The 23,774-nt window shown below is 33.2% G+C and overlaps 2 protein-coding genes across 3 annotated transcripts in view; both read right to left on the bottom strand.

Annotated features, from left to right (window-relative positions):
- LOC122501110 (cytoplasmic FMR1-interacting protein) overlaps positions 1 to 23,774 on the bottom strand; it is an 85,336-nt gene that overhangs the window by 35,150 nt on the left and 26,412 nt on the right. For both annotated transcript variants that reach the window (XM_043610382.1, XM_043610383.1), the window contains exons 3-7: positions 18,403 to 18,632; positions 17,926 to 18,105; positions 17,631 to 17,812; positions 17,040 to 17,564; positions 16,730 to 16,934 (exon numbers count right to left, since the gene is read on the bottom strand). In XM_043610382.1, coding sequence (XP_043466317.1) covers positions 16,730 to 16,934; positions 17,040 to 17,564; positions 17,631 to 17,812; positions 17,926 to 18,105; positions 18,403 to 18,612 — 1,302 coding nt within the window. In that variant the 5' untranslated portion in view covers positions 18,613 to 18,632. The remainder of the gene's footprint in view (positions 1 to 16,729; positions 16,935 to 17,039; positions 17,565 to 17,630; positions 17,813 to 17,925; positions 18,106 to 18,402; positions 18,633 to 23,774) is intronic.
- LOC122501112 (uncharacterized protein K02A2.6-like) lies at positions 9,511 to 11,976 on the bottom strand. The gene has a single exon (XM_043610384.1). It carries the CDS (start codon positions 11,584 to 11,586, stop codon positions 9,517 to 9,519), a length of 2,070 nt encoding a protein of 689 aa, XP_043466319.1. The 5' UTR covers positions 11,587 to 11,976; the 3' UTR covers positions 9,511 to 9,516.

Here is a 23,774-nt window from a genome sequence, read left to right as displayed (position 1 = left end):
TAGTCAAAAATGAAAAATCATATGAATGAGTTTATCCCATATCCACTGTCGGTAAGGTAGAAGGCCTTTACCATGATTTAAATAACATTAGATCTGTAAACAATTTCATATGTTGTTGTAGTGTCATAGTTTGGTGCCATGGAAAGTTTTGGTAATTACAATTATTGCTGCAATCCGTTAAATTTAGAAAAGCACAATGTGAAAAATGGATTGAGACCTGCTTCAACTAATCATCAAAATGTGCATAATTTAAGAAAGTCTGATTATCTATGCTCTTCGTGTAGAAAATCGTTAGACTTAAAAAATGCTCCTGATTCTCTTGTCGTTGATAATAACGAAGTTAATGAAACATCAAAAAATGTTGAGATTGACTGTACTAATTTGTTAATATCAAACACTCCATCTGGTAAAATTAATCACATTATATTGTTTTTTAACTGTAAGGTAAAGCCACCAAATTTGGAACAATTTCATAATTTTGTCACTATTATGAAACACAATTATAAAAATTAAAATAAGTGTAATTAAATTTGGTGATAAGAAAATTCTAGTTATTTAAATAAATTTTACTATTTTAATAAGAATTATAATTTCTGTATAGTGGAGTAGAAGGGGGTAATGTAGTGCACTTTTCTTTCGAAGACTCCTGTGGTCGCAATTTTCAACCAATTTTGATCAATAAGGACTCGTTGGAAAGACAATGCTTCATTTATGCTACATTTATGGTATACATTATTTTTTTGTAGATGTAGCTGGAGCTTTTCTATATCAAAAAAACTGAAGGCACTTTTTTTCGACATTCTAAAATTTGTGGGGCAATGTAGTGCACCACTTTATTAGTGAAATAAAAAGCAGAGAATATATTATAAACGATTTTATTTTATTAAATATAATATTAGAAACATAAGAAACTTAAAAAAACTATAAACTAGTAATGATGCCCACGAGAAGAGACTTCTCATGTAAAAACCGAGACGAGATCTAGACTTTGCATGATATCATCTCATCTCGTGGACAGCACTACAAACTAGAGATTTCTTTGGTCCTGTGTTAGATAAAACTGAAAGAAAACTGCAAAAATTTGCAAAAAGCAAACATGGTTAAATATTTACATAAATTTACATATTTACGGTACTCTGTATATTTGCACTACATTGTCCCCAACCCCATGCACTACAATGCCCCCAAGCACTTTTTTCACGTTTACTTCAATATCTCAATAAAAACAAAATTAAACGTCAAAACAATACTAAATTTGTGTTCAGAAGTAAATTTTACATGGAAAAAGCACTTACCTGATACTTTTTTAACGAGCCTTACATTTTCTTCAAGTCACTAAAAAAACGGAAATATGGTTTCGAAATCTAGTGTTTTTGAAGTGACGCCACAACTTCTTTTAGAAGAAGCACAATAAAGCCAAAATGATATACATTACTATAATTTGATACCTTAACCCTACCATACCAACGGCAAGTAATTCAATTCATTCGTTTAGTCAGTAAAGCCAGTGCACTACATTACCCCCCTCTACTCTAGGTATTTAATTTAATAAGAAATGTTTAAGTACATTTTAGCAAACATAACCTCAAATATTTTCAGTATTTCTGCATTATTCTTACTTACACCAGAAAAAGTGATTTTATAATTATCTACTTAACTACAATTTGTTTTTTGTATTTAATACTTTACAATTAATATTTAAATTATTATGATAAGTCAAGAGAATTATTATTTTATTCATTCAAATAAGTATTCCATAATCGGAACTTCCAATTTTCAACACCTGTACGCCTGTACATAAAATATAAATCGTTCAATCTAACCTAAATTATCCATATTAACAGACCAAATTCCAAAAAATTGATCATAAAAATTTAATCAGCTTAAAAAGCGTTCCATCATTGGTACAAATGTACTAAATTTTGTTTTTGTTATACAAAAAAAAATTAATTAATGTTCATAAATTACTACTCGTATTATTTTTTAGAAATAGTGCAACTTAGTCAAGAAGAATTTACCTCACAAGCTAGTAGCCTTTCTCAACTAAGCATAGAGACAGTTTTGCCTATTGTAAATAATGCAATTGGTTTATTAAATGTATCTCCAATTATGAAAAAAAATGTAAATATCCAAAGTTATTTACAAGTAAAGGTTTATAAAATGTGTGGAAATTTAAAAACGTCTCTAGGGGTGACAAAAGAATCTGACGATGAAGCAAATTCGAAGAATTTTTTGGATCTGATGGAAAAATTAAAAATAAAATATAATGACAGTAGTACGACACGAACGGAGAAGGTTCAAATTCTCACACTCTTACCTGACACGTGGAGTTTACCAAGCAAAGTCATGTAATGCAATGAGCTGTACAAAATACATGGCATCTACAGCAAAATGTGTTCGAGAAGAAAAGGGCATTCTTTCAACACCAAACTCAAAATTAGGTTAAAATCTTTTTCATAAGAATAATTATTTGTTTTCCCTTCAGTAATAATAGATTAAATTTTTCACATTTAGGTCGTCCATTATCAAATGATGTACAATCAAAAATTTTGGAATTTTACTTAGACGATGAAATGAGTGTAAATATGCCCGGGAAGAAAGATTATCTTTCTATTAAAAATGATAATGAAAAACATGAGCATATTCAGAAACGACTTATTATGTCTAACTTAAAAGAGTTATATGGACATTTTAAAAAGCTATATTCAAACTATCAAGTCGGCTTTTCTAAAGCATCACTGCGTCCACCGTATTGCGTACTAGCTGGATCTAGCGGAACTCATACTATTTGTGTGTGTACCATGCACCAAAACATTAAGCTAATGATTCTAGGTAATTGATAGTAATTTACTAGTAAAATCGTAGTAAAATCATAATAAAAAATTGTTGAAACTTCTCAAAACATTTTTCAGTGTTTATAAATGAATAATTTTGATCTTTTTTTATTGCAGCATGTAATTTAACAGTTCTCACAGCTCATCTATCAACCCCGTTACAGTTATACAGTGATTGCCTTAAAATGATTATTTGCCAAATAAAAATCCAAGTTATAAGTGTTATTTTCACGAGTGTGATAAATGCCCAGGCATAGAACAAAATGGAATCGATGAATTAATTTATAAGTATTGGATATCAAAGCCCCGAACAAGTTTGCAGACATTTGTAAAAGATTCATCCGATTTTGTCGACGACTTTTGTAAATACTTGGAAAGTCTTTTACCACATAATTATGTTGCCAAGGAACAGTCAGATTACTTGAGGACGCTTAAAGAATCACTAGGAGAAAATGAATACATTGCTATATATAATTTTGCGGAAAATTATGCCTTTGTTATTCAAAACGCCGCATCTGGATTTCACTGGAATAATAACCAGGCAACAATTTTTCCAGTCGTAATTTATTACAAACAAAATAATGAGCTTGTTCACAAAAGTATAGTTACTATATCCGATTGTCTATCTCATGATGCAGTTGCAGTTCGTGAATTTATAAAAATTGCAACTACTTTTATTAACGAACTGTTCAAGGACGCGGCAAAAGTTTATTATTTTTCCGACGGGGCACCTCAGAAATTTAAAAATTATAAAAACTTTGTCAACATAAATTATCACAAAAAAGACTTTGGACTTCATGTTGAATGGCATTATTTTGCGACAGCTCACTGTAAAGGGCCGTGTAATGGTGTGGGGGCACAGTTTTCTTATCACCAAATTTAATTACACTTATTTTAATTTTTATAATTGTGTTTGTTTCATAATAGTAACAAAATTATGAGAGTTTGAAAAAAAAATTACGAAATTTTTCAAAAATTTGTATCTTTTAAATCGCTTTACAAAAAAATTTGAAAAAAATCATAAGAGCTGATTTTTGAACAAGCACTAAAAGAAAAAAAATATATGAAAAAAATTTTAGATGCAAAAGCAAAATAATTTCCGATTTGGGGTGGAATGTCCCATATGTATTAGGGATTTTGGGTAAAATACAATTTATAATTGTTATCATCTTAATTTGCTTTGTAATTTCTCAACCTCTTAGTTAAATTAATAACTAAGTAGAGGGAAAATCCACTACCTTTACGTTTTTTTCCGAAGGACACATTAAGTTAAAGTTTAAAAATTAATCCTTTTAAATTAAATATTAAATTCAAAATTCTACTTTAACACCGGGGAATATGGTTCTTATTCAAAGTTCCGGGTATGAGGAGCAAGTTTTCAGAAGCTAATAAATCCATTTTTATTAAAAGGATTCAACATAAATTGTCAGAGGAAGAATTTCAGCCCTCGGGAAGTGAAACAATTGAAGAATGACTTCCACCCTTGACCTACCCACTTATTAAAACCTAAAACACATCTCGCGGAGACATCATCAACAGCAGATCTATTCATAGGAGCAGCTCTCAGAGGAGTCATCAGAAAAATTTATCGTTTTTCTTCTAGAATGTCCTCGGATTCCGCAATCTCTCGGTCATGGCTAAAAGCATTGCAGATATGGGACGTGATCTGTTTGGTGGAAACATGGCTGACTCAACTCCCGAGATTCTTACCAGAATGGCTAAGTAAATTTAATATTCAATCTAGTAATGCTACCCGAAAATTTGCTTTAGGAAGACCCAGGGGTGGGTTATGCATTTTTACCAGAAAAGATTATGTAAGTTCTCGCATGATTTTTCAGAATGAATGCTGCATGTTTATGTTAATTACGAGAGATAATCAAAAATATATTATAGGTTCAGTATACTTTAGTCCTAGCTTAACGGATGTTCAATGGTGTGAATCCCTTGAGTTTGCTCTTAGTCAAGTAGAAAAATTAAACATTGAAGTTCCGATAATTGTGTGGGTGACTTCAATGGAAGAGTGGGGGAACTGAACCAGGAAGATGAAACGATTATGGAGAGTGCATGCGCGAATTTAATGAGGACAAGAGAAACTATGGACAAAAAATTAATATAAGAGGTCGATTATTGATGTAATTCTTCGAGGAACGTGCCTTTTTGTTATTGAATGGTAGAACACGAGGTGATAATCCGGCCTGTTTTACATGTGGACCGAACATTGAAATGGAAGTATGGAATAAATAGTTAGAAACATTGTATCCACCGAGAATGACATTTGATGTAAATTTGTATGACGCGAGACATCCCTTGCTGGATTCGGAAATATCTTATGGTGAATTAGTGTTGGTTATTAGAGAATGCAAAAATGGTAAATCGCCTGGTCCTGATGGGATGCCTTACGAGTTTTTAAAAAATCTACCGTCAAATTGGCTTCTGTATTTGTTACAGTTATTTAATCAGGTATTAAGTTCGGAGTTAATTCCTTAAGCCTGGGGACAATCGCATGCATCTATGATCCACAAGAACGATGACAGGTCTGTTCCCGAAAGCTATAGGTGTATAGCACTCATGAACTCAACAGCTAAAGTTTTTACACAAATACTAAATAAGAGGCTAAAGTCGTGGGCAGAAAAACAGAGATTCTCCCTGAATTTCAACCGGGATTCAGGGAGAAACGAAGCTGCCTGGACAACATTTTTGTGTTGAGTTCAATGATTCAGATACACCTGAGTAGGAAAAAAGAAAAACTGTTTGCCTTTTTTGTGGATATTGAGGGTGAGTTCCCTTCAGTTAACCATAATAAACTATGGAGTAGTTTGTTCGGTATGGGTCTAAGTTCGAAATTTGTGAGAGTGTGTAAAAATTTATATGAGCAAGCTTCTATAGCGATCCGCTAGTATCGATTTGTTAAAGAAAACGAAATAATATTTATAGCATATGCAGGCGATATAGTAATTCTAGCTTATTCGCCTAGTGACCTTCAAAGAAAGTTGAATATTCTTTGTAAATATTGTAGAGAAAAGGATTGAATAGTCAATCTCAAAAAATCTAAAATACTCATGTTTCAGAAGGGGGGCGAAGAAAGAAATACTCATTTCCTTATGGGAAAAGTAAAGTTGAAATTGTCAATGATTATATATATCTGGGTACACATTTTACAAGTTCGGGTGTTTTTAGAACGGCAGCAAATAAAGCACTCGCGTCTGCAAATAGTCCGATACTTGGGAACCAAAGAGCAGACTATTCGACTCTATGATAAAATCGGTTGCATTTTATGAGGTGGAAGTTTGGGGTTCTACTTATTTGCATGATCTGGAAAAAATCCAAACAACATTCTTTAAAAAGATCTTAATGTTACCAAAAAGCACGCCGGGCAACGCTGTAAGAGGGGAGACAAGAAGGGGTCAGATGTCTTTCCGAGTCCTGAAGTAAATTTTTAAATGGTTAGAAAGGATTCGTGATATGATAGTTAACCGTTACCCCAAAATTTGTTGTAATAGAATATTCGAACTGTCAAACAGGGAAAAACGGTTACTCAAAGGTATAATTAAGCATTAAAACTGGAATGGTTAATCAGAAATCTGGGATACAAGGAAAATAAAAATCTGTTGGATTTGGGGGTTTTAATAACGGAAAGATCTAGGATCTTAGAGACGTGTGAAGGGTTTCTCAAAAATTCGGACAGAGAGAGGTTGGAGTGCTCGTAGAGTCTGCAGTTCACGGTTCGCCGTAAAGATGTTTTATATAAATTTTCAGGTACCTCCGATTTTCTTTTTGTGGATGATAGTTCGAGATACTAGGAAGTCAGTCCAATAGTTTTTAAATCAAAAACAAATGCTCCACCCCTTCAAAACAGCATAAAATCAATAAAAAATGAAAAAAATTCATTTTTACATAAAAAACATATATAGGAAGAAATTTATTATTTTTATTTTAATGGTAAACATTTTAATGTTAAATATAAAATAAAATTGCTGAAAGAAACTATACATTAAAATAGATTTGAAGTTAAACCTATTTTACAATGGGTAATTCAATTGACGTAGCGGGCGTTGTATACACATACAGCACAAAGAAGTTTGGCTGCGTAATCTTCTTGATTTTTAGATATCTTGTGAAAACCCCAGATTTCGGAAAAATCGTGGTCGGAGGATTCCACTGCCTGCTCTGAGAAAAATCCCAATCCCATTTGGTATTTTTGACAAAAATGTGGAACATGTTCTGTAATTCCATGCAATTTTGGAGTTAAACGTATGTCAGAATCCTTCAGACTTTGTTTAAAATTTTCAATGTATGACTCATAATTTGAATCAAGATGGTTGGAAAAACATCCATCAACGACTTTTTTGAGGAAATCAAATGTTGTAACGTACTTAAGACAATTGATTGGTAAGATTTGCCGCAAATAACTAACGTTGCGAAGAAGCTTGGCACAAGCATTTCCATTAAATCCAGCATTGCCATATGTGATTGATTTTTCTACATAGCAAAATTTAGCCCATGTGGTGTCGTGAAATAAGACCAGAATTACTTATGTGAATAATTGATATATTTGATGATAATACATAAGTTGGGAAAGGTGTGACTAACTGAGAATCTCGCTTATTACTGAGCAGTCGTCAAGCGGACTTTTTGCATGCCCCCCACTTCTATAGTAGTGACACATATAGGGATAAAGTAGAACTATATTACATTCCTTCCCTTTTAAGTTTACAAATTATATTTTTTTTATATTTTAAGCGATCAATGGGTTTTATCATTCTTTTCGGTCGTTGATTCACGTTGAAATAAGTCTTTTTATTGTCTTGAGTTTCTTTTGAATTTTCATTTGACACTTTTGTCGCGGAATTAAAACTTTTTCTCGAAATTGACCTTGGTGAATGATAAACTGAATCACTACCGGGATTGATTTTTTGATCATTGATTTTAACATATTTTTTATTTACGACTTCCGGACACAACACTGACGAATTGAATTTCGCGGATGATTCGCTGGGTTGAGCACTCTGTTGATCTCCTTCCCCCTCAGGTTGAATGATGTCATCTTCTTGAAGATTTTCAGGTCCCGCTGGTTCCGAATTATCAAATTTGAGAGAATCCAATTTGGTGATTTGGTCTGTGTGTCGTTTCCAAATGAGAGATGGATCAGCTGATTCCGGGTTGCAGAGAAAAGTTCTATCACCCAGAACTTTTTTTATTGTTGCTGTTGACCAAGAAGGCTTCATTGGATTCTTGTAATCTCTCACCCACACTTTTTCACCTTCTTCAAATGAGATGTCCCTTTTTCCTCGAAACGATTTCACTTGGTTGTGTGATGCTGAATCTGTTCTTTTCGCTCTGAGCAAGTCCAGTCGATTTCGCAATTCTCTTCCCAAGAATCTTTTGGCTGGCGAGATTCCCGATGAACAATGCGGTGCATTTCTGTATGCAAAAAGATATTTGGTAACAGCAGTTTTTTGATTTGTTGGAGTGATTTCTTGATTGTGGAGCGCCTTGTTGATTCCTTGTTTGAAGCTGCCTACAGCATTTTCAGCTAAGTCATTCGTTGACGGATGATATGGAGCTGTGGTCCTGTGGATGATTCCGTTTAGTTTGCAGAATTTCTCGAATTCCTCGGAGATTAATTGTCGTCCATTGTCGGATATGAGAAGTTTCGGAATTCCATATCTTGAAAATATTTCTCGTAGTACGTCAATGGTTGATTTTGAATCAGTTTTCCGCATTTCAATCACTTCCGGCCATCTGGAGTAGGCGTCGATCAGCAGCAGGTAGGTTTTGCCGTGGAAGGGGCCTAAAAAATCCAGGTGTATACGCTCGAAAAGATATTCAGCTTCCTTGAATTTGATTAGCTCGGCTTTTTCCGGATTCCTCGCTTGTGATTTGCACGAGGAGCAACTTTTGCCGAAATTCACGATGTCTGCGTCCAGTTTGGGCCACCAGAAATATTGGCGAGCCAATGATTTCATTTTAGCGATTCCGATGTGACCTTGGTGAATTTCTTCCAGCAGATGATGTCTAAACTTGGCTGGAACAATTACTCGATATCCCCACATGAGAAGATCATCATCGATGCTGAGTTCACTTGCTCTGATTGAAAAGGGTTTCAATTCTGGCTCGATCTCGCTGGGCCACTCGTTTTGAATGTATAAAAACACTTTGCTCAATATTGGATCTCTGCGAAGCTGCATTCTCAAATCCTTGGCGTTGATGGGAAGTTTGTCCTCCACGATGAAATTGAAGTAGTCCTTTGATTCCTCTGCTGGTGCAATCACAGGTCTGGGTAATCTTGACAGTCCGTCAGCGGTACCATTGTCCTCTCCTTTCAGGTATTAAAGAGTGTAGTCGAACCACGATAAAAATAGCGCCCAACGTTGTAATCTTCCTGCGGCCATCTGTGGAATTCCCTTCTGCTCACCGAAGAGCGCGAGTAAAGGTTTGTGGTCTGAGCATAAAATGAATTTATTGCCCATTAAATATTGGTAAAATTTTTGCACTGACCAGTATATTGCGAGTGCTTCCTTATGGATCACGGAGTAATTTTTTTCAGAATTTCTCAAAACGCGAGAGGCGAATGCAACCGGTTTTTCCTCGCCATTCGGGAAAATGTGGAACAGAACTGAGCCGAGTCCGTCCTTGGATGCGTCGCAAACCAATTTGATTTTGAGATCTGGATTGAAATGTACTAGTACATTTCAATCCGATCCGAAGCGATCTTTAATTTCGCTTGTTTGAAGATTTCCTCTTCTTTTTTGGTCCAGGAAAATTTGGGTTGATTTGCCAATTCGTAGAGCGGTTTGAGGAGTTGACTGCTGTTCGGAACAAATTTCGCGTAGTAGTTGAACATCCCGAGGAAGGCTTTCAATTCCGTTGCATTCTCCGGTGCTCTGGCTTCTATGATTACAGCAACTTTTTCCGGATCTTTTCGTAGACCATGGCGGTCGATGATGTGTCCCAAATATCGAACTTCGTCCTGGAAAAATTTACACTTTTTGAGGTTCAATTTAAAACCGGCATTTAACAATCTTTTGAACACTTCGCGGACATTTTGTAGATGTTCTTTTGTTGTTTTTCCTGTGACGACTACATCGTCGCAGAAGATAGCTGTTCCCGGGATTCCTTGTAGTGTTTTTTCAATTATCCGTTGAAAAATTGCCGTTGCAGTTTTTGGACCGAAGGGGATTCTGTTTACCTTGTAGATTCCTTTGTGCGTGCTCCATGCCAATAGTCTTGAAGTTTCCTCGGTGACTGCGAGTTGATTGAAGGCCTGTGCCATGTCCATCCTGGTATATTTCTCTCCGCCCGATAATAAGGCAAAAAGTTCCTCGATCCTAGGCGTAGGATACTTCACGTCTTTTTGTAATACAGGCACTAGAGGTGTCCCCCACTCCGCGTTGTCAATCGGTTCAATTTTTCCTTGACTTTCCATTTCATCCAACTGACGATCCATTTCTGATTTGAATGCGATAGGAACTGGTCGAGGCTTGTGAAAAATGGGTTTGAAGTCCGGTTGGATCTTCATGTCGACTTCCTCGAATTTATATTTCCCGGGAGTTTCTTCGAAGAGTGGTTCATATTCTTGTAACAAGCTTTGTAGGTTATCGCTCGTGTCGATCGTGTTTACTTGAATCATCTGATATCCGAGATGAGTCATCAGGTATCTGCCTATTAACATTCGGCATCCTCCTTTGACGACCAGTAGATTTGCGGTAGCGAGTTTGTCTCGGGCAGCGAGTTTCACTGATATTTCACCAAGGGGGTGAATCACGGTTCCATTGTATAATCTGAGTGTTGTTTTGACTGGATTCAGTCTATGCATGGACAGCTGATTTCGATATACCGATTCAGGGATGACGGACCTACCAGCGCCGGAATCAATCTCCGCCCTGATTTGTTCTTCGCCAATGAAAATGTCGACCAGAAACGGTTCACTACTCCCCTCCAGCGAATAGAGATTTTCACAGTCGAGCATGGAACTACACTCGTTGTCTTCGACTAAATAATTTTTATCGTCGCGTTTATCGTTTGATCTGCAAATTTTAGCTAAGTGTCCCGTCTTGCCGCACTTGTTACATTTAAAACTTCGATATTTACACTTCCTAAAATGATGACTGTTTCCACCGCAATGTTTACAAGATGGATTGCTTGTATTGTTTTTGTTCGTCACTTTGTCTAAGGTGTTATCTTTGTTTTTCGAGTTGTCCTTTTTATTAAAACCTTTGTTTGTTTTGGGATTGACATTAAAAACTGAATTCATATTTTTTGAATTTAAAACCGAAGCTTCTTTTTTTCTCGCGATCTCCAAAATTTCCGAAAGATTTTTGGTGTGATCTTCTTCGCACACTCTATCCAAAACAGGACCTTTTCGAAGACCAGTCACTAATTTGTCTTTAATGACACTATCTAATAGGGCACCAAATCCGCACGTCGCGGCTTTACTTTTCATACGAATAAACCAATTGTTTACCGATTCGTGCTCATTTTGCTTGAGCTCGTAAAACTCCGTTCGTTCGCGCAGTACCGATACACGCTTCGAGAACTGGCTTTTTAAAATAGTGCAAAGCTCATCGTAAGTTTTACTGGATGGTAAATCCGGGTCGCACAAGTTTTTGAGGGATTTATACGCGTCATGTCCGATAAGCGTAACAAAAACTGCTACTTTTCGATCCGGTTGGGTCACATTATTCGCGATAAAGTATTGATTTAGACGATCTTGATAAATTGTCCAATCATCACCGATTTGAAATTCGCTCATGTGCCCGATGGTCGATTAGCTTTGTCTCGATGTTCACTCCTTTCCACTCTAAGTCTGTCAATTGTTATCTGAAGTTCAGCTTGTCTAGTGGTGGCTTCAGCAAGCTTGGCCTTGAATTCCTCCGACATTTTGTGTGTGACGCGTTCTCGATAAATCCAACTTTAAAGGCACTTTTATTACCGGAACTCACAATTTACGTACTTAGACTCTTTTTATCCTCGTCGCCAATATGTGGTGTCGTGAAATAAGACCAGAATTACTTATGTGAATAATTGATATATTTGATGATAATACATAAGTTGGGAAAGGTGTGACTAACTGAGAATCTCGCTTATTACTGAGGGTGGAGTCCCATGACAGCGTTTTGCGTTGCGTCGTAATGGGAGAGAAAAAGACGCAAATATACGTTTGCTGCATTCTCTCTCATTACAACGCAACGCAAAACGCCGCCATGGGACTGCGGCCTGAGCAGTCGTCAAGCGGACTTTTTGCATGCCCCCCCACTTCTATAGTAGTGACACATATAGGGATAAAGTAGAACTATATTACAGCCCAGTTAATACTTATATCTTCGAAATTTTTAGCCATATGATTGTAAATTGTTTTTACTGCTCCTAAGAGACAATTAATAAGAGTAGATGAAGCTCTGGCGGTCGTATGAGGTCAAGAATAAGAGTGTCGCCGTTGTTTTCATTCCAAAAAAGTGGATAATTTATACAATTTATGAACAATTTAGCTCTAGAAGATTTTTTTTCCATCCCTTAGCCACGCTTCATAATTTGCTACACAACTGCCAATGGTAGGGTACTCCCCACATGAATCCAACAAATCTGACTGTTGATCGCACCACGTACAAGGATGTGCGGAAGAATGTTGCATCAATACGGTTATTATATTAGCAAGTTTAAGGTCTGTTGCAACAAAATCTAAACATTCGTTAATATTCAGTTCCTCCCATAATAGTCTAACGTTTTTGTAATTTTCCTGCACTTTTTCAGCCGTGGCGATTAAAAAAATTTTTTTGACTCCTGAGTCCTTATAAATTTTTCTTAATCCGCTGTTTTCTTTATCAGCATGATCATTGGCCTAAATTGACAAACAAACTTTGAAAAATAAATTGCCACCGTCGAGTCCAATTTTGAGTTTATAGTCGGAAATTCCACGTTCTTGGGCGACAAAATCAGCGAATTCTTTTAAATTGTTACAAACACCTGCTACTGATTTGACAAGAGTTTTTTTATTTTTTAAAATGTTTACAAAATCAAATTCCTTGATTTAAAAAAAATCGTTAAGTACATGGCTTTTTTCTTGTATCTTATTTGTAGCACACGATTTAACACTTTTGCGTGTTCCACTACTTCTACGAATTGTGCTAGCTAGCTTACGTGTTTTATTGTCACTTAAACCAAGTTCAATTTGGATATTACTTAACGTTTCTGCAGATATAAGTGTTTTTGATTGTTCCACGGGATTGTAAACAATTTTCGTTTCCCGTCCTTGTCTTGTCCGCAAAGATATCCCGACATTTTTTCTACGACTATAATCTTTTGACTCCTCTTTGAATTTAAAATTTTCTTTTAAAATATCGATAACTAAATGATCTTTTTGTTTCTTACTGAACTTGTCGTTGATAGCTTCTGCCAAATTTTTTTTCTTACTGTCTGAATTACAATCGTGTTTTATTCCTCTGCCAATAAAATTAAACCATTTAGAGCACCGACGTTCAATCACCCTCTTACTGTTATAACATTTCTCCGTAGATTTTTTCGACAATAAATTCTTTTGAGTAATATTATAATCCAAAATAATTTTGCACAATTTACAGCCACATGTTTCTTGAATCATAGTGGATCTAGTGATTACTTTCCTGGTTTCAAAAAAATTTTTGTATTCATCAGGAATTTTAAAGTTTTCCATTTGCTTTCCAGCAAGTTTTTTGTAAAGTTTTGTTTTACAAGCACAGCAGATGACAGCTGGAAATCGGCTATCGTATATGTCATTTTTAGAGCAAAATGTTGGAAATGCCGAAATTATCTTATCCTTTAGAACCGCTTTAATTTCACAAATAAGAGTAACTTTTCTCAAACAGAAAAAACATATCTTTAAACGATTTTTCTCGTGTGTGTATAAATCCTTCTTTCTTTTTCTTTCCTTAACAATTTTTTCCATTCTAAGGTTTGAAAACTTATTTTATCGATATCTTCTTGCACTTACTGAAATATACAAAATTAATAAATTATAAGTTGACTTAGAGAAATACTATGATAAACTAAAGAGTAAATTTTCCTGAAAAAAATAGTGAGCAATAAAATATGAACTTACATTGATCTTCAATATAGCTTTGACACTAAACACGACATTAGTACCACATCGAGTGCAATATCAACATGAACATAGGTTAAATTAAAGGTTAATAAACAGATAACGTTCGCTTTATAATTTATAGAGATGTGCAAAAAGCTCGAAAAGTCGAGCCGAGCCGAGCCGAAATTTTTTCGGGCCGAGCCGAGCCGAGCCCGAGTCGGCTCGATGTATCGAGTACTCGAAATTTTCGAGTACTCGAGTGACTTCGAGTACTCGAAAAATTCGAGTACTCGGGTAAATTCGAGTACTCGATTAAATTCGAGCACTCGAGTGAATTCGAGTACTCGAATTTTTCGAGTACTCGAATGGATTCGAGCTTTTGACTTACTAAAAAAACTATTAATAAGTAAAAAATTTCGAATTTTTTTGAATTACTGAATCAATATTTCTATTTGCTAAATATAATAAATGCGAAAATTCTATGAATTTTCTCTAGAACTCGAATTTACTCAGAGCTCGAAAAAATTCGAGTACTCGAATTCCCTCGAGTGCTCGAAAAATTCGAGTACTCGAATTAACTCGAGTACTCGAAACTATTCGAGCTTTTTACACAGCTCGGCTCGGCTCGAACTCGGCTCGAGCTCGAACTGATTAGGCTCGGCTCGGCTCGGCCCGAAAAATGAAAAGCTCGCTCGAGCCTCGAGCTTTTTGCACAACTCTAATAATTTATAACAATACCACAATCTTCACGAAAAATACACTGGGGTCAAAAAGTTTTAGTACATTTGTACCGATTATTGTTAAGTGCACGCTTCACTTTAAATTCAAATATTTCTGTAAAAATAGATGTAAGAGCTATCAAAGTAGGATCATTTTAAAGTTCAATAAATTTGGAGTCAAATAGGATAAGATTAAACCAATTTAATAGTGTAAATATTAAAAATATAATTCTTTAAAGTTACAGATTTTTTGTGAAAATTGCGATTTTGAAATCTAGAATTCAAGCGTACGCCAATTGAAGAAAATTTTTTTTAAGTTTTGATAGTTGCACAATAAAAAGTACAAATTTCATTCTTTAATTCTAGACCAAAATCATTCACATATATTAAGTATTTTTTTCAAATTCTATAAAAATAATATCTCTTGCTCTAAATTTTTCGAAGAATATAAATTGCAAATTTGTCGTTTTCATTCACTTGTTCTATCAAATAACCACACTTTTGAAAAATATAGAACCTCTTCATCTTAGAAAATTTAAGATATTTACATGAAATTTATCCCTCTTTTTATAGTTTTACAAATTTTAACTCAATCATTATTCCTTATATTCTTTCCAGGTGACTATTTTTTTAGTTTACAATAACAAAAAGGTGCATAAAAAAAAAAATCTAAAAAAAAAAAATCTAGAATTAAAGAATTGAATTTATACTTAATATTGTGCAACTATTAAATCTTAAAAAAAATTTTTCTTCAATTGGCGTGCGCTTGAATTCTAGATTTTAAAATCGCAATTTTCACAAAAAATCTCTAACTTTAAACAATTATTTTTTTAATATTTACACTATTAAATTGGTTATGTCTTAGCCTATTTGACTCTAAATTTATTGAACTTTAAAATGATCCTAGTTTGATAACTCTAACATCTATTTTTACAGAAATATTTGAATTTTAAGTGAAGCGAGCATTTAAAAGTAATTAGTACAAATGTACTGAAACTTTTTGACCCCAGTGTATGAATTTTTTCTTTTACTAGTTTTATGCTGTTTCAAGGATAAGAAATGCTTTTTTATTTTAGAAAAACTATTACAATAACTTTCTAGCATCCAGAAGTACTATTTACACGAAGAAATCTGAGATACTCGTCAATATAAAAGTGCAAGATATTTGTTTTTTATGTAAAAACGAATTTTTATTGGTTTTATGCTGTTTTGAAGGGGTGGGGCATTTGTTTTCGATTTTAAAAACTTTTGGGTTGACTTCCTGGCATCTTGAACTATCATCTACAAAAAGAAAATCGGAGGTACTTGAAAATTTGTATAAAACACCTTTCCGGCGAACCGTGAGATCCTCCCTTATCTGGCGGCTGAAAGAGAGACCCCTTTTTACCTTAACTCTGGGTTATCTATGTCTGTAGTCAGAATAATTAGTCAAATCAGACTAAGCTTAAATAGACCCCACAGAATAAAATACGGGAAGGAAAGTTTTCCAATTGACTCTACTCGCGTATGTTCAATCTGCGGTCTGGGGGAAAAGGAAGACGTATTTCATAATTTTGCCAATAAATTATATTGGCAATATGCCCCTTCTATTTTGGATTGCGGATTGAAACTTTTAATAAAGCACAGACGAATTTCTTGAATGGTCAGTTTTGGATGGATCTGTTGACCTCTAAAGCAAAAAATAAACTTTTAACATTCGGAAAGTATATTATAAGTGTACTTAGAGCGAGAAATGTATTGTTATAACAAATTAATATGTATAATATTTTAATTGTAGTGATGTGTGTGTATGTTTGGGGTATGTGATTGGTTGCAAATTAGAATTTATAATTGTGTTAGAATGGATAATAATGGAAACAATTTTATTTACTCTATAAAAGGCCATTTTAATGGCTTTCCTATTGTATGAATTCTCAGAATTTTAAAACAATAAACATTTATTATTATTATATCCAAAAAACTCCAACCCAAAATATTCATTTCTTTTTAAATGTGATGTATTTTTCAAAAGCACTATATTTTGCCCAATGTCTTTAAACGAGAATTTTCATGAATCTTTTATGAAGAAGCAGTAAGGTAAATAAAATTGAGAAAAAAGCAAATATGATAATTGAACATACTCTTTCATATTCCTCAGCTTCTTGTGGACATTCTTTGTTCATATGATGATCTGTCGGGTGCAACAATTTCCAACTATAAAGTTCTGTAACAACACTTGTCCATTGTGACAATAATTGGAGTCCTCGTAACGCAAGTTCAGCAGTTTCTCTATTTTCTGAATCACTTCCGCATTCTTTGTACGTTGTAGTTACTTCATTACTATATCTGGGTGAATAAGAATATTTAATTTTTAGTAGCGTATGTATTATAAAAATTTATAAGATCGTTGATATTTTCGACGGTATTGGATAATTATGGAGGAATATTTACCTTGCTAATTCGCTTATGTATTTAACATGATCTTCTCTAATTTGTGGAAGATGGACCATTAAATCTGCTTGTGGACTTATGCTATTTGAGGAAGAAGACATAGGCCATTTGGAGGCATCAAAATGCTTTGACCTCTTTATATAATTAAAAGGTGCAATTTGCATATCTCCAAATAGGGGCACAACTTCTAGATTTTTAAAAATTCTATCAATTCTTTCCAGTTTTACCTTCTTCTTCTGGTCCAATTTGTTAATATTGCACAATTCACTGTCCATGAGAAATAGACCAAACCCCATGACTTTAACTAACATATGTTTCTCGTTAGGAGTTAGGTACATTTTTGTTTCAAACATGTGAACACATATGTTTACAACATCCGCTAGAAGATCTTCGTAACCTGTAATTTTTTCTAAATTTTCCTTTACTGTATCACGAATTTTATTTTGAGTTGCGAGAAACATTGACAGATTTTGAGATTCTTGAAGGGTTTGAGAATCTGACATTACTTTTAAAAACTGAGCCGCTCTAAAAATAATAAATATTAATTCAATTATTTGATATAGAGTTAAATATTTCTTAATACAAGTTTACCTTCTGTATGTCGAATAATCATTTTTAACACTAGATTTCATATTCTTTAGTTCGTCGAGGACAGCGAACATATTAATAAATTTTCCCAAAGTTAAGAGATAAGCTTCTGAAACAAAATCTTTTCTTTTCTCATGATGACACAATCTCTTAACTTCTGCTGAAAATCGTTCAATAGCTTTGCGCTGTAAAATAATAATCATTTACTAAGTAATACGACAATTAAACATTTAATTAAAATATTTTACAAAATTCATATTACTAAAATATCATAATAAAGAATTAATTTTCATGTTACCTGGAAATACATGAAATTCAATAATTTATTCACTTCAGGCGCTAAAACCTCAACAGTTTTTTCGTAAATTTCAACTCTGTTTGGCTGTTCATTAGATTTAGGTTGTGGTATTGCTCTAGAGCAACACCTCCAAGTGTAAAGCATTACTGCATGTTCCAATCCTTCTTCCAAAAGTTCATTCTGTAAACAAAATTTAATTGAAATATGTATATACGTGTGATTCTCATGAAAAGGACAAATCCATGCAAAGTTGGCCAATCTGTCAAGCAACTCCTAAATCATTTAATGATCTCTCAAATAAAAAAAATCTGTTCTTGGGAAATGCAAATCCTCTTCTCTACTCTAATCGAAATTTGACTTGAAACAGAAAACTTTAAAAAATGAAGGGGAAAATTATTAATCTTTTCAACTAATGAATATAATTCAGTAGACATTGTTTGCTGACTGTAAATGTAAAATATAAATTAAAATACTGACCAAACTTGCGTGAACAGTTGCTTCCTCAATATATTTAGCAATGCCAGTAACAAATCCATTGCGGTCTTCGAAGTTTGTATCAAAATTGGCTTGATAAACAACGGAACAGGGTTGGGCTTCAATACATGGTTGTTCATCAGGTAAAGTAAATTCGTCAAGAACGTCAACATTTGATAAAGCATCTCCCAAAGTCACTTTATCGGCAGCCATCGTTTTCTTGTTTTAAAAATCTGCAAATTAAATAATCAAACTTTTAACACTTTTATATAGACTTAAAAAGAAAGTGAACATCTGGAATAGAGAGTATTTCTACTTTTGGGGGTGTACTTCCAATAAGGGTTATCCCCGATTTTAGCTCTTTAACTCCCAAATGTAAACAAATTTATAAACAAAATATTAGGTTTTTTTTAAATACAATGTTTTTTTACCTGCAGGCTGCAGAGGTCTGAGCCTGGAGTCCCATGATAGCGTTTTGCGTTTTGTAACTAGGCCATGAGTGTGAGAGAGATACAGATATAGGTTTGCTCTATTTGCACTCATTGCCTAGTTACAAAACGCAACGCAAAACGCTACCATGGGACTCCAGCCTGAACGCTCCACCCACATACCGACAATGCAGATCAAAAATGGTTAAAAATCTGCAACGACCGTTTCTTGAAAAATATAAGGAATTATGACCTATAAATTTGTGAAAGTCATTTTTTATTATAAATACATAGGATGAGTATTTTATTTGTTGTAATTATTAAAAAAAATATATTGTTAGAAAATTAAATATGGTCAGTTTCCAAGAGCCCAAACTGCAACGAACTTTTCTTGAAAACAACAAAACAAAATAATTTTTCCATTTAGCAAACTTAATTTTAATAAAAAATACACATAATAAGATTCATTACATATGAAAACAACAATAAAAAACTTTAATTTATGTAAAGTGTTTTGTATAGCAATTTACAACAAGAAGAACACATGTGACAGCTTTTAGTTGTTCATAGAACCAAGAGATGGCGCCAAAGGTTCCAAAACTGACCAATTTTGATTATTTTTAGCTTTAAATTAGCAACAATAAAATATAATGTTTTCTTTTCGAGTATTAATTCATTAGTGATGAAAGACACACAATGAGAGACATTTATTTTGTTCAAATTGTTAAAGAAAAGTTAATGCTAGTAAATTAAATATCAAGTGCCACCGAACAGCTGTCACATATACACTTTACAAAAAATAAAGTTTTTATTTATTCCTGAATGGCAAATGAGTCTCATCCTCCGTATTTTCCTACAAAATTAAATTTCCCAAATGGAAAAATTATTTTGTTTCGTTGTTTTCGAGAAATGGTCGTTGCAGTTTGAGCTAATAGTCAAAGATGTGTTACAGGGAAACTGCCCATATTTAACTTTCTAACGATAATTTTTTTCAAATAATTACAACAAATAAAATACTCATCCTGTGTATTCATGATAAAAAATGAGTTTTCCAAATTTATAGGTAATAATATCTTATATTTTCCAAGAAACGGTCGTTGCAGATTTTTAATCATTTTAGATCTGCAATGTCGATAAGTGGGATCCCCTTAAGCACATTCGAAGTATGATAATGAAGAAAACTGTTTAGTCGGTAATTTCAAAAATGAAAATAAAGAAAATTTAATTAATTTAAAAATGAATTAGCCCGGAATTTTTAAATTTCTATTTTTATTAATGAATTCAAAACTATTTTTAACATGGGAGTCAGTGTTTCTATAATAACTTTTTTGATAGGTATTTATCAAACACTATAAGATCACACTAAAATTATAAATCTAAACAAAATAACATCACAATATACATTATTGTTATTGTTAATTTTTCGCAATAATGTAAAAAATAATAGAAATAAAATTTTATTTTAATTTCGTGTAAATAATTGATAAGTGACGTAAAATGCTTTGAACCATCAAAGAGACTCTTTCAAGTTGTAAATAATTAGTTTTTACAAGTTTTTAATAATTATAAAAATATTGTTATAAACAATTTGACAAAATTTCTGAATTATAGAGAATCTTTTCTTCATTTTGCTTGATACTTATTACTCGGGGGTATTTGGGATCGCTGATTTCGAATTTGAAGTCTTTTTTCAAAAATTCAAAATGGCTGATTCAATATTGCAAATGAAAAATTAATTGGAATTGTTAAGTGACGATTTTTGTTTATTCTGATTGTTTACTTTCAATAGCTTTTTGTCTAAGATAAGCGATATACGGATCTGAATTGACAAAAAGCTCATATATAAATATACAGTTAATAAAACAGGCTACAAATATTCATGCAAATACAGACTTAGCACATAAGATTCTTGTACATTTAAATCAGTATATCACTTGTTTTTAAACAAAAGGCTAAATCGGACAATCAGAATAAAGAAAAATTATTAATTAACAATTCCAATTTTGAATTTTTGAAAACGGACTTCAAATTTAAAATCAGCTACCCCAAAAAACCCCGAGTAACAAGTTTCAAGCACAATGAAGAAAAGATTCTCTTTATTCCAGATGCCAAATTGTTTATAACAATCTTTTTATAATTATTAAAAACTTGCAAAAACTAATTATTTACAACTTTGTTGTTAGAAGAGTCTCTTTGATGATTCAAAGCATTTTACGTCAATTATTATCAATTGCTTACACGAAAAAAAAAATTATTTCTATTATTTTTCACACTATTGCAAAAAATAAACAATAACAATAATGGTTTGTTTTTTTAAAAATAAGACCACAGTCTCCTTAAAAATGTTATAATCTTTCATTCAAAATAAAAGGTTTTAAATCGGTCAAGATAGACAAGAGGGCTAGACTTTTTTGAACGAAAAATGAGCGTTTTGTCCCACTGTGACCCGGGTTCAGACAGTATTAATTTTAATTTTTTTTAAAACTTACCACAGCATTAAGTTTTGTATATAAATAACCTTTTCAATAAAATTTTAACACACGAAAAAGTTCCAAAAGCCAGGCAGGATTTAGAAGAGGCAGAAGCTGCCTTGACAATAGATTCAGTCTGTCAGCTATCATTCAAATTTATTTAAATTCTTCGGGTAATGTCGTCTATACCGCTTTCATAGACTTTAAGGCGGTGTCAAAGTGGATTGGATTTTTGCATTGAGCTTCAATGGGAAAATCGCATCGAAAAATTGATTTCTTTTTTATTGTATTTTTTGAAAGCTATATATATAGGTATGTAGAATATGTATGTATAGCGATTTTTTGATCCGAAGAATATTTTCGTTTTTATGGGGTCTTGAACTTACCTGCGTCCCGAGCACTCAGTAACAAATGTCAGGCAAATCGAATCGATTTTTAAAAATTTTGCAAATCTGACCTCAGAATCGTTAAGAGCGACCCTAAATACCTACAGATATTCATCATATATGCAAATTGAGCAAAGAATTGCAAAGAATACAATTATTGCACAAAAATGTTTCTAAAACTTTTAACGCGTTTTTCTCGAAACAAGATTTTTCAAACTGGTGGGCAATCGTAGCGTCTAAACTATTTAATCAATCAACTTCGGGTTTGCGGCTAATTAAAGGTAACTAAATTCTACTAGGGTTATACCTATAATATGATAAAATTGTTAACAATAGAGATTTTTACAAGAGATCAAATATGAAAAAATAATGCAAAATCGCAGTTTTTTTAAAAATGTGTCCGCCTAGGGTGACCAGACGTCCTGGTTCTCCGGGACATGTCCTGCCTGATTTTCGAAAAAATTTGAGACGTCCTGGTTCTTGCCTAAAATGTCCTGTTTTGAATAATAAGCTTATTCAACATTTTCCTCATAGAGGAAGGATTGTATTAGCAAAATTTTTGATTGTGATTTTTTGACATATTTACAAACTTTTTTTCATTATAGGGGAGGGTGGTCCCATACCGACCCCCTAAAGTGCAAAGGCTAAAAATGTGCCAAAAATGTGTTTCTTTGTCTTCGTCAAAATTTTTTTCAGTAAAGGAACTATTTTTTAATGTTTTCTGACGGTTACCGAGGTTTCTGATTGTCATTAATAAAAGATCTAAAGAAAAAGCGAAAATTTACGTTTTTAACTTTTTCAAAATGGGTGGTCCGAAACCGACCCCCCATTTGTTTTTGGAAAATCTCAAGAATAATCAAGATATCAAATTTTGATAACAATTAAAATAAAATTCAACAGTCTGTAATGAACTGTTAAATTATTTTGACTTCATTTAAATACATTTTTGGACCTTTTTCTGAACAAAAAGATAAATAAATGAATCATTAGTAACTTTACTCTGATATTATTTATGTCTTTAAGTTATGTTGACATAGTTAAACTTGAATTAATATTATTACCACCCCCACTATTTTCACAAAATGTTTTGCCAATCACTTATATCAATGGAATCAATTTAATTTGAATGTTGTGCGTTGAAGTTAAGGTCATACACAATCAAAATTAATTTCGTAAAAATTTTCCTGTATTCAAAAAACACTGTTACCTCGAATTCCGTATAGGTAAAAAATTAATTTAAACAATGCTAAAATCAAATATTGCTTGAATCTTCAAAATAAAGTCAAACGCATTGATAAAACCTGTGGCCCAGTTGTTGGTGTTGTGAAAGTGTTCGACTGATGGTACTGACGAATTTTTTAGTGGTACCATCTTCAAGAAACATAAGGGGGTCGGTATGGGACCACCCTCCCCTACCTAATCTTTTAGTACTTTATGCACGAATGGGCGTTGCCCGTATAAATGTTATAAATAAATATAAAAAACTTTTATGTAATTTTATCTCAGAAGTCCAAAAAACGGATTTTAAAAAATTGTCCCGATATGTATGTGTGTGTGTACTAACATTACATTTGCCTCAATATCTCAGAACGAGAAAGAGCTAAAGGCCTCAATTTTTTTTTTAAATTGTAGGTCTCCCCGGGGGACATAAAATAAGAGTATTTGCAGCCCGATTCATAAAGTTTAACTATATTTTTTTTGCATTTTTCATTTTGTAAAAAAACGTTTTTTGGCCATAACTTAAAAAAATGTTAGGACACCTACACGGAGAGAAAAATCTAGCTTTAATAGTATGACACTACCTATACTAATTTCGCATGGACTATAGTCACGCTTCAAACGCATGAAACCATACCGAAAAACCATGGTGAAGCGTGGACCCATGGTTTTTGGGTATGAATTCATGCGTTTGAAGCGTGACTATAGTCATGCGAAATTAGTATAGGTAGTGTCATACTATTAAAGCTAGATTTTTCTCTCCGTGTATAAATGCTTTTCTTTAGTTTTGTAGAGTTTTTTCAGACGCATGTTTTGAGCCTTCATTGAACATTTTTCGTCTATATTAGCCAGAGATATTAAAGTTTTAAAAA

Source organism: Leptopilina heterotoma, unplaced genomic scaffold (genome assembly GCF_015476425.1).
Source record: "Leptopilina heterotoma isolate Lh14 unplaced genomic scaffold, ASM1547642v1 Lhet_201, whole genome shotgun sequence".
Lineage (NCBI taxonomy): Eukaryota > Metazoa > Arthropoda > Insecta > Hymenoptera > Figitidae > Leptopilina > Leptopilina heterotoma.
This window is presented reverse-complemented; position numbering and strand designations above follow the sequence as displayed.